We start from the raw sequence: 11,018 nt of genomic DNA on the forward strand, positions 1-11,018 counted from the left end.
CAGCCTGGCGCAGCCAGGAGCGAGCGAGAGCTGCATTATCCAGGCAGGCTGGAATGCCAGCAATGAGATCAGATTCCTCCCCGCTCTGTTTGCTTGGAGCCCTGGCGAAGGGGCAAGTTTCCACGGCCGCCCAAGTGATGCAGAAGCACCTAAATTTAGACTGATTTCCAGTGGGCTGGAAGGCAGCCTGCAGCATGCAGGGGCTTTATAAACCCCTCAGCTGCCTCTGGACAGTGCTGGCTCCATCCTCCCAGCCTGCTGCACACGGGGCAGAGGCAGGGCCACCTGGAAAAGCTCCGATTCCCATTTTCCTCCAGGAGTGAAGAGGGGTTTTGTCCACCTTGTGGGTGGCTGTTTTTCCTCCCTCCTCCCTGCAAAGCCCCTGGAGGTGAATGAGCTTGAAATCTTCCTCGGCCTTTCGCTCCGAGCGCACCTTCCAACAGAGCTCTTTGGCCTCATCTGCCCCCGCCCGGGATCAGCACATGGAGACAGCCCACAGCCTGTTCGGTGAGGACTTCGGGAGCTTCATGCGGCCACGCAACGAGTCCCTGGGGTTCCCAGGCAAGTTGGCACCTGCTGGCGAGCTCTGGTGGCGTGTGGCATGGGAAGGGGGCAAAGCGGGCAGTGGTGGTGGTTTGCTGGCAGAGTCATTGGGCAGTTGCATCTGTAGGTGGGGGTAAAACTGGCTTCTGCTGAGCTCCTGTCCAGTCTCCCAACTGATTCCTTGTGCACATCCCTTAGCCAGCGTTAAAGGGCTTTTCTCGCCTGCTCCTGAAGAGTCCCCGGGAAGCTGGGGGAAGTTCTCGGCCCCTCTGCCCCAGCAGAAAAGCTCAGTCTCCAGTCTCAGCTGCCCCCAGCAAGAGGGACTCTCACAGCTACTCTGCTTCCAGTTCTCCCTTGAGGAGGTGCTGGGGGGGACGGTGCAGGAGCACAGGTGTGGGGGGCACTCGCAGCCATTCCCGTCCCAGCCTCATGGCAGCAGGGGTGCTGCAGAGATTGCCAGGGAAGTGTCTGAAGCTCCCAGAACGGGGGGTGGTTTCTCTCGCTGCTTGTTCCCAGCATATGCTTGGCCTGTTTTCAAGGGGGAAGCAGGGAGACAGGCATGGGCAATGTCAGCTCTTGGAAGCTCCTGGAGGCACAGAGCAGGCAGGACCTGTCCCATCCTACCTAGCAGCAGATGTTCCTGGGGTGCGGGGCAGAGTCCCGAGGGAGGCACAGCCCCGGATGAGGGGAGCTACGTGAAAACGCATTAACACTGAGGGAGACCCCCATGAGACAGCAGAGAGTTGGCAGGGTGGGGAGCGGAGGAGGGAGAACACATGACCACTGTGTTCCCCCGGGGACTGCCTTGACTGTGACCTAGGAGCACCTGCTAATCCTTCACTTGGTGCTTTGCATGTGGCGAGGAGACCGTGCCGAGCTCAGTGACAAGGGACCCCGGCCTGCCCTTGGGTGGTTATGCAGGTCTCAGGGGCGCAGCTGGCAGCTGACAGGCCTTGGGAACCTCCCGGTGTCTCCCGTAAGAGCATCAGGGCAGCCCAAGGGGTTGATCACTGGGACCCCGCAGGGAAATGGCAGGAACTGATGTCAGTTTGCATGGACAGTGGGGGCTCTGGCAGAGGAGGAGGGGTGTTGTCCGAGTGTGTCAGTGTCACCTCTATGCTCTCACCAGGGTGTCAGCGGGGCCCGGGCTCCTACCTCACCCCCTGCCTTCTCACAGGGTCTCTCTGAGCTGGAGACAGCAGCAACACAGGAACTCCCCCATCTCAGGGGCCCTATTAGGTCGTCCGGTGGAGAGAGTCCGTTCGGGGGCAGGCTAGGCCCACCTTTCGAAAGAGCCTTTGGGGAGATCTGTCTGTGTAAGTGTCCCCCAGTGCAGCCGCTTCCCTTTGTGTTCCCCAATCCGGGTGAGAGGGCTGTGCGCTCAGGTAGCCGGGAAAGCAAGTCTGCAGCCAAAAGCCAGGTGTTCGAGAAACCGAAAACCCCATGTTGTGATGAAATGTAAAGAGAAGCCAGGTCACGTGACGTACGCAGGCAGCCAATGCCGCTGGGGCCCACTGGCCGCGCTGCAGAGGGCTCGGCATAGCTCCAGCCTGTGGATGAGGGGTGACCTGGCCCCTGTTCCACCCCAAGGAACCATTCCCAGGCAAAGTGCAGGCTGGAATGATGTACCGGATGTTCTCTGCATAAATGTATCAATCAGCCTGTGTTTGTACCCTTTGGTGCATATGGTCCTGCCAATTTTCTTCCACATATTGACCTGAGGAAGTGGGTCTGGCCCAGGAAAGCTCATCACCTAATAAACCATCGTTAGTCTTTAAAGTGCTGCATAGTCCTGTCTTTTGCTGCTGTGTTTGTGGGCATTTCACACCCCAGAGGGGAGGAGCTGGCTGCTGTGAGCAGTTAGCCTGAGGGAAGACAGACTTGCTGACCAGTTAACTGAGCACGGTGGGACTCTAGCTAATGACTGCAAGAAAACCTTCCCAGAAGGGGTTTTGCAGGCATCAGGGCTTAGCCTGGGCCCACCTGGCACATATGGACCAAATGGAAAGAGGCAGAACCGGGCTGAGAGCTGCCAGCTCAACCCCAGGCACAGCTGGATGCTGAAAGCCAAGCTGGAGGCATCACACAGGAACAGAACTGCTGACACATGACAGCAGCACAAGCCCATTGATTTCAAGGGAATGATTCCAGATGTAAACCAGTGGAAAGTGAAAGCAGACTCAAGCCCGTTTCACTGCCCTCAACATCGCAGCATAAGAGGGGCCTGCTGTCGGGCTGTGGCCGGTGTTGTGGGACACTGCCTTATTTCCAGAGCGGTGTTTCTTAAACTGTGTAAGACCGAGGAACGCCAAACAATCATTTCTTTTATGAGGAACACCAAAGACTTTTTGTTGAGCAAAGAAAAAAAAGAAGTCAGGGAGAAAAAGGGTCAGGGGAAAGTTGGAGGGGGGAGGTCACCTGCCCCTGTTAGCGTGGCCATTTTGAATTCTGTTGTTCTCCGCGGCACACCTCCAACTGCCTCGCTTGTGCCAATGCAACCACAGTAACTTTGTGCGCAAATCACAGGCTTTTGCACGAGCACTGTTGGATGAGACTCTGCACAAGCGGTTTTGAAAGTCCCATGCTTGGTTTCCCCAGGCACTGCCTCCCCTCCCCCCCCCTCCCGCCACCATAAAGAGAAAGCCCCTCTCAGAGCACCAACAATGTGTTCAGCAGAGTAGTGCTGCAGTTAGAACCTGTCTGCTGAGTCCCCCGCTCCAGGCGCAGGTTACTGAGGAGCGCACAGCCACTGATCCAAAGTCCTTAGAAGACTCCCCTGACTTCAGTGGGTCTGGGGTCATGCCCAATATCTGGGGGGGGGGGGAGAAACCACCCTCCTCTGCTCCAGTCAAGGATAAGAAATCCACCCAGATTTCCACCCCCCGCCCCTGTACAGCTGGATCTAAGCCAGCTCCAGGTGAAGAGATGGCGAGAAATCCCAGCCCAGGGATCAGAAGTACGTCACTTTGTTCTTTCCCCTCCCCGCAGCCCGGCCAGGCAACATGGGGAACATCAAGACCCTGGGAGACACCTACCAGTTTGCCGTGGACGTCAGCGACTTCTCCCCTGAGGACATCATCGTCACCACCTCCAACAACCAGATCGAGGTCCGCGCTGAGAAGGTGAATGTCCCCATTGTAGCGGCCTTCTGCGTGCCCAGGAGAACGGGGCCTGGAGCAGCAGTGCTAGCCGCTCGCTCCACCCGTAACCTTCCCTCTGCCCCGGGTAGGTCAGTTGCCTTGGAGGTGCTATGGGCACCACGGGCAGGACAAGCTTAGAAGACTTGTGTTCCCCCGAACGACTGTGACTGGGCACAGCATCTCCACCCAGCCTGGGCCTGAGCCTTCCGCCCCACTGCTCAAACCCACTGCAAAGGCCTCCCCCCAGGAGCCCCCTCAGGGCAGCCCTGCGAGTGGCCCAGTTTCCCTTCTGAGTCCCCAGAAGCTTGGCAGAAGCTCATCCTCTAGTGCAAAGAGTGTCTAACGCACAGGCCCTACACATAATCCTGACCAACCCAGCCTTTCATTCTCCCAGTCCCCAGTGTCTTCTGCCAGGAGCCCCACCCCATCCTCCTTTCTGGGGTGCAACTCCACTCTTCCCATGCAAACCCAACCGCCTCTGCTGGGAGCATTTTTCACTCCCTCTGGCCCCTTCTGCAAGAAGACATCAATGGGCAAGTCCCAGCTGCTTCCCTGCCTTCGGCCCTCTGCCCCAGCTCAGAGCTGGCAGGCATCTCCCTCAGCCTTCTCCCAGCAGCTACCCTCTCTTTCAAAGTGCTCTCTTTTGCTGGCTGGCTGACGGATCTTCTACAGCCCCATGTGTGACCCTGCCCTCTTCAGCTGGGAATTACAGGCCTAGAATAAAAGCCAGGACTGTGCAGCCCTTTAAAGACTAACAAGATGGTGTATTAGGTGATGAGCTTTCCTGGGCCAGACCCACCTCCACGAAAGCTCATCACCTAACAAACCATCTTGTTAGTCTCTACAGTGCTGCACGGTCCTGCCTCTTGTTTCAGCCAGACCAGCCTAACACGGCTGCATCTCGATTATTATTCTATATGCAAGGCCTAGAATAGACTCGCTGTGCCCAGGTTCCTTTAATGGTCTAATGGGGGCTTGTGTCCAGGGGCCCCAGCCAATTGGGGAACCCTGGAAAAATGGGCATCCCTGAACTCCTGCTCTACCTACCCAGCGCTTCTGCCAGAGATTGCTCTGCCCATACAGCGGCCCCGCCAGGGAGCAGAGTCAGGGCTCGGGGGCTCAGAGGAAGAGGCATGCCTTGGCACAGCCAGTTTTTAAAGGAAGCTTTGTATTATTCTCCTCTTAAAAAGTGCACTCGCCTTTTTAATCCGTATATTTTCCAGGCTATTGTGTTATAAAGGACACTGTTTTACTGTGCGTGCAGCCTCTGCTTTAGTTCCTCCAGTAACATGTAACTCTGTAACATGATGCCACTAACTCTGGCTCTGTAACACGAAGTTACAGGGATGGGGTCCTGGATCAGTGTTTCAGTTGTGGGGTGTGTAGCCGATGGTATTTGGCTGTAACATGATGCCACTAAGGAGCAAGCAGCGTGTTAATTTTGAAGCTGGTAGAGCTCTCACTTTGACCTTTTTTTGCCAAATAGTGAAAAGTGCAGCCCTAGATGATGCCCTCTGCCCTCCTATCCCCTCTAGGGCAGATCAAAGCACACTGGCAGCAGGACAATACTGGGGAAACTTGCCCTGCTCTGCCTACACGGTGCCTATCCTGGGGACGTAGGGTATGAGGACAGGCATTCTCCAGGGCTATCTCCTCTCCCTGGCTGGTACATCCTGATCTTCTCTGCCATTCAAGGGCTCTGCTCACTCCCAGGCCACTTTCTGGGAACACTATGTTCTGGAGAGTAGCCATGGTGCTTTAATATCTGCGCTTAATCACTCCATTGGGAGCTGCAGAATGATGTAACTTTCCCAAGACCCTCCTGCGCTTCCACTCTGACTGCAGCTCCTTGTTTGGAAACATGTCAGGGCACAACTCAGACACACTATCTAGGGAGAAAGACAGGCAACGCCAGCAGCAGCCTCTTCCAGCAGGAGGTGCTATTGTGTACAGAAGCCCCCTACTACAGGACAGACCCAACAAAGAAAGCAGCAGACCACTAGACAGGACCTACCGCCGCCAGCTAAAACCTCTCCTGCACATCATCGGGGTCTACAACCTATCCTAGATGACGGTCCCTTGCTCACAGACCTTTGGAGGCAGGCCAGTCGTCACTTACAGACAGTCCCCAACCTGAAATAAATACCACAGGCCACAACCGAAATACTGATCTGGGAACCCATCCCTGCTACAAACCCCGTTGCCAACTCTGTCCACACACCTCATGACACCATCACAGGACCTAACCACATCAGCCAGACCATCAAAGGCTTGTTCACCTGCACATCCGCCAAGGTGATAAATGCCAACATGTGCCAGCAATGCTCCTCTGCCATGTGCATTGGCCAAATCAAACTGTCTCTGTGCAATAGACTCAGTGGATACAAATCAGAGATTAAGAATGGCAGCATCCAAAAGCCAGTGGGGGGCACTTTAACCTCCCGGGGTGCCCAGTTTCAGATTTGCCAGTTGCCATTCTCAGACAGAAAACCCTCAGAACCAGCCTGCACAGCGAAACTGCTGAGCTTGAATTCATATGCAAATGTGACACACTGCAGCGAGGTCCAAACAAGCACATGGAGTGGCGCGCCCATCAGTCAGGTCTTCTTGCCACGTGCAGAAGGTCAGTCCCAGCTCTCTAACCCTTTCCCCTCTTTCTGTCTTTCATGTTTTTTCTCTTCAGCGTCTGAGGAAATGGGCTGTAGCTCTCAGAAGCTCCTGCTCTAGCACCTCAATACATTTGATTTGTGAGTCTTTAAAGTGCCACCAGACTCCCAGCTACTCCAGTCCCAGGCTTTCGCAGCCGGAGACACTGTAGCACATGGTGCAGGAGCACTGGGTATGCGGAGCTTACAGCTACAGCCACCCTAGCCCCTTCCAGCCAGAGACACTGTAGCACGTGGTGCAGGAGCTCTGGGTATGGGGAGCTTACAGCTACAGCCACCCTAGCCCCTTCCAGCCGGAGACACTGTAGCACGTGGTGCAGGAGCTCTGGGTATGGGGAGCTTACAGCTACAGCCACCCTAGCCCCTTCCAGCCGGAGACACTGTAGCACATGGTGCAGGAGCTCTGGGTATGGGGAGCTTACAGCTACAGCCACCCTAGCCCCTTCCAGCCGGAGACACTGTAGCACGTGGTGCAGGAGCTCTGGGTATGGGGAGCTTACAGCTACAGCCACCCTAGCCCCTTCCAGCCGGAGACACTGTAGCACGTGGTGCAGGAGCTCTGGGTATGGGGAGCTTACAGCTACTTCCAGCTGGAGTCACTGTAAGGTGGATGCAGGATGCCATGGCTGGGCGCATGAGCACAATCAGCCCAAACAGCTGGAGGCGCCATGGAGAGCTCACAGCTCCTGCCAATAGGAAGCGCTGTGAGTTGCAGCTGCCCCCTTGCACAGACCCCTCGGGGGTATCTCGGACTCCTCACGCAGATGTGAGCCTCTCCACAGCAACCACTCGTCCCCTGCACACCTGTGAGAGCAGAGCCCTGCGTGGGCCCCCACCGGGCAGCCCTGGCAGTGCCTCTGAGGACGCACAGAAAAGTTCCCCACAGCAGCCAGCCTTTGCCCATTTCTGGACCCTTCTTCCACCGAGCAGAAAGTGCTTTCCAAGCAGGCACAAATTCAGCTCCCACCTACCCACCTGCCCGACGGTCCTTGGTCCAACTGTCAGACGAGGGGCACTAGCAGGGACAAGCAGCAACAGGACTCTGGTGTCTTGATGCCCAGTCTCCTCTTCTAACCCTGCCTCTCTGCAGCTGCCTTCCTCTGAGCCTCTCCGAGACACTCAGCCCGCCCCCGGGACCCAGCACATGGGGGCAGAGGAAGAGATCTGCACAAGCTCACAAGCAGGGAAGGTGGGGCCAGACCAGACACCCCAGGGGCCATGTTCTTTCACCTCCAGCCTGGGGTGCGGGCAGCCCATGCTAGAGCCGCTCGCGTGACCCGCGTCTCTTTCTTCCTCCCTTCCAGCTCGCTGCGGACGGGACCGTCATGAACACCTTCACTCACAAGTGCCAGCTGCCTGAAGACGTGAACCCCACTTCCGTCACCTCGGCCCTGGGCGTGGATGGCACCCTCACCATCAAAGCCAGGCGGCACCCAGCCAAACACACAGAGCACGTCCAACAGACCTTCCGGACTGAAATCAAAATCTGAGTGGCGGGGGCTGGGGCCGGGGGCCGGGGGCCGGGGCTTGGGGAAGCAGCTGGCCTGAGGTGCCCTAGAAATGACTCTTTAAAGAGCAGCTGGGGCAAATCTCAGAACTTCAGCAAAAGCAAAAGGGGCATTGGGCCAAAGTGGGGTCACAGATACACCAGCAGAGCGGCCACTGGGGGCCTTGCCCTGGGCTGGTGTTAAGCAGTATGGCCCCACTGAGCATATGTGACTGCAGTGAGTCCGTGGAGCTATGCGGATTTCCACCAGCTGAGGAGCTGGCCTGACGTGCGGTTAGCCCCTCCACCCGAACCATGTGGCCTTGGCACCTCTTAGGAGTGTTGCCACAACCGGCAGTGAGAGCAGGATTTGGTGCTGGCTCCTCCGGATTCACTCAGGGTGACTGCGACCAGGCTCTGGCCCAATGGGCTTGTGCTGACACAACTGGAAGGAGAGTTTAGCCCCCAGGTTTAACCTGGAGCTCTTGGGTGTTCCTGATGGGAGCCAAACCCCCCTCAGGCCAGGCGGTGTCGCAGGTCGCCCCACCCTAGGGAAGCAGGCAGCCCGTCCCAGGCCTAGGAGGCTCCCCTGACTCTCTGCGGAGGGACATGCAGGCAGACCCTTAGGGCTGAGACTTTATTCATTTATAAAACTAAATTCACTGGGGCTGAGTCTTCTCTGACCTGCTGTGGCCCTGCTGAACGGAGTTACTCCTGCTCCGGCCCGGGCTCAGAGGGGACAGGCAAGCACTGACTCCAGTGGAGCACCCGCCGGAGACGGGTTTGGGCTGGTGAGAAGCACTCACCAGCTGCAGGCCCTGACGCTTGGGAGCAGACGTGTTTCTGCCCATGGGATCTTGCCACCTTTGCCAGCAGATCAGTTGTCCTGGAACAAGTGGCCCTGCCGGGGAAGGGGAAGAAAGGGCGGAGCTGTGCAGCAGGAGATCGGGGTGCAAGGGCCTTCCCCAAGGGGACATGCTATCTGTCATAATGTCCCGCCGGGGCCTGTTGGCTTTGCCAGACAGCTGAGTTTTGGACACAGGTTCATTCCCCTCTGCTGTGACCCAGTGGGACTCCCTGGGGTCTTTCACAGACCTGTCACAATCCCTCTCCAAGTACGGCTCTGGCCCTGCAAGAACGTGGAAACCGTGGGCACCCTTGTGAGAGTCGCTGAACAACAACGTTGGTCCTTCCTGGGGCACTGATCCCTCTGGCGGGGCAGGGGCAGGGGCAGGGGCAGGGCCTGCTCAGGCATTCACGTAGCATAGGGCATGGGGAGGAACGGCCCCTCAGATCCAAACACTCCTGAACTCCGATTATGCTCAAACCCCAGGCTGCTAGCTGGGTCAGCCCCATCTCCAATATGGAACTTTACAGACACCAGCCCAGTCTCCACCTCCCGGGGCGTTCGGTAACACTGGGATCAGGTGCGGTCGTGGGCACGCCCCATGGGAGCCGGAGCAGGGGTCTCCTTGGGCGCAGCTCAGGAGACAGTTCCGAGGGGGGAATCCATAGGAACCACTTGAGAGGGAGGCCAGGCTGATGTATTTACTGGTGAGCCCAGTCCTGCCTCAGGGATGGAGGGGCAAATCCCGGAGGGTGAGTCCAGCCAGAGCCCCAGCAGTGCGAGTGCTGGGAGGGGATGGATCTGGCTTAGACAGCTACCGATCCCATTGCTCAAGGCAGCCAGAATCAGCGCAGGGAACAGACCCCGGGCAGCAGCCCCAGGGCCCAGCAGGGAGCTCGGGGTCCAATGTGCACAGAGGGCAAAGCAGGGACGGGGGCAGGGTCTGCCAGAGACCAGTCCTGACAGCTCCCAGTGCAACTGCAGCCAGGTCCCAAGGAAAAGGCAGGCCTGGAGGAGCCAGCAAGATCAGCTGGGCCCAAGTGACTCCTCCTGGTGGCCTGTGTCAGGCTGGGGGAGGGGAGGTGAACACACTTTGATCCATAGACCCACTGGAGCAGACCAGCATGGCTACCCCAGCCACAGGGGCTGCACTGACCCTGCACTGGAGTGACTGTGTAGAGCTTGGTTGCTTTGTTATAAACGAGGGTAGCTCCAGACGGCCGCAGCCTCTTGGCTCGTTGCTTTCCTTCTGCTGCCGTCTGCCCCAGAGAGCCTGTCACCCTCCCCCTCCCCGCAGCTGCCTGGCTCCGCTCCTCCAGCCCCGTCACTCACTGCACTGGACATGTTTTCCGGCCATTCCAGCCGGGTCTCCGTAGCACACAGTGGGGCCCTTCTCGGCCTGGGCGCTGTGCCCTAGGTGCCTCCATCACAAACACCCAGCGTGGCCCCCTCCTCACAGGGGCAGAGAGCCAATGGCTTGGGGCTCTTGCAGGTCAGGACTCTGCCCTCTGCACTGCCTTGCCTGGGCCATCTCCGTCAAGATTCGCCTACCGCCATGGAGCTCTAAGTAGCCTCTTTGCTCACGTGTGGGGCGCTCCTGGGCAGGAGGTGCAGGGCTGGGTGCTGGTAGGAGTCGAAGCCCAGCAGGCCTGGGTAGCCAGGGCTGTCTCACACAAGCCAGCTGTGCCCGGCTCACTCCTATGGTGTCGGGGGCAGGAACCTGGCTGGCTCATGAGGAGGGTCAGAGGTTTGTCACTGCCGATTAGCTTGTTCCTTACAGACCCCTTGGGCACCAGGCTCTTGTGACTCCGGCCTGGAGCTGGGAACCCAGTGGAGGTTGGGGCTGACGATGGCCATGGAGCCGGACAAGCCTGGCCTGCACCTTGACAGAAGGACCTTGGCCAGTGGTACCCCAGCACACCCTGTGTCCGACCAGCCGGCCGGCATTCCACAAATCCTCCATCAAGGCACTGAACCTGCACCCCAGATCAACAGACCCTTGAATAGTTCCCGTCCATGTGCAGAATCAATTTGGTTCTGTGCACCGAGGCATGTACAGATGTGCACCACCAGTACTGGCTGCCAGCTGTGTGTGGCTGTAGAGCTCGGCTATTCAGCTGGGCAGCACCTAAATCTCTCCTGGGCAGCCGCCTGAGAGCTCAGCTTACAGGGGGCTCTGCCCTAGATCCTCTCCTGCATCAAGGCCCCCTGAGCCTGCAGCCTGCACTGATCCTGCCCTCAAACTACCTCCCAGAGCCCACAGCCTTCCCTTACCCAAGCCCCCTCTCAGAGCCTGGGGCCAGTGCGGGCCCTGGACATTCGGGGCACCACCAACA

General features: G+C 58.0%; 1 protein-coding gene across 2 annotated transcripts; it reads left to right on the plus strand.

Annotated features, from left to right (window-relative positions):
- The first annotated feature begins 220 nt into the window (after positions 1 to 220).
- Positions 221 to 10,467, plus strand: HSPB7 (heat shock protein family B (small) member 7). 2 transcript variants are annotated; one of them, XM_006110466.5, is made up of 3 exons: positions 221 to 507; positions 3,532 to 3,665; positions 7,654 to 10,467. In XM_006110466.5, exons 1-3 carry the CDS (start codon positions 393 to 395, stop codon positions 7,837 to 7,839), a joined length of 435 nt encoding a protein of 144 aa, XP_006110528.2. In that variant the 5' UTR covers positions 221 to 392; the 3' UTR covers positions 7,840 to 10,467. The 2 variants fall into 2 exon arrangements, with proteins under 2 accessions (XP_006110528.2, XP_006110527.2); XM_006110465.5 differs by having other exon boundaries at positions 223 to 561.
- Positions 10,468 to 11,018: the final 551 nt, after the last annotated feature.

This window comes from Pelodiscus sinensis, chromosome 24, assembly GCF_052426305.1.
Source record: "Pelodiscus sinensis isolate ZL-2025 chromosome 24, ASM5242630v1, whole genome shotgun sequence".
Lineage (NCBI taxonomy): Eukaryota > Metazoa > Chordata > Testudines > Trionychidae > Pelodiscus > Pelodiscus sinensis.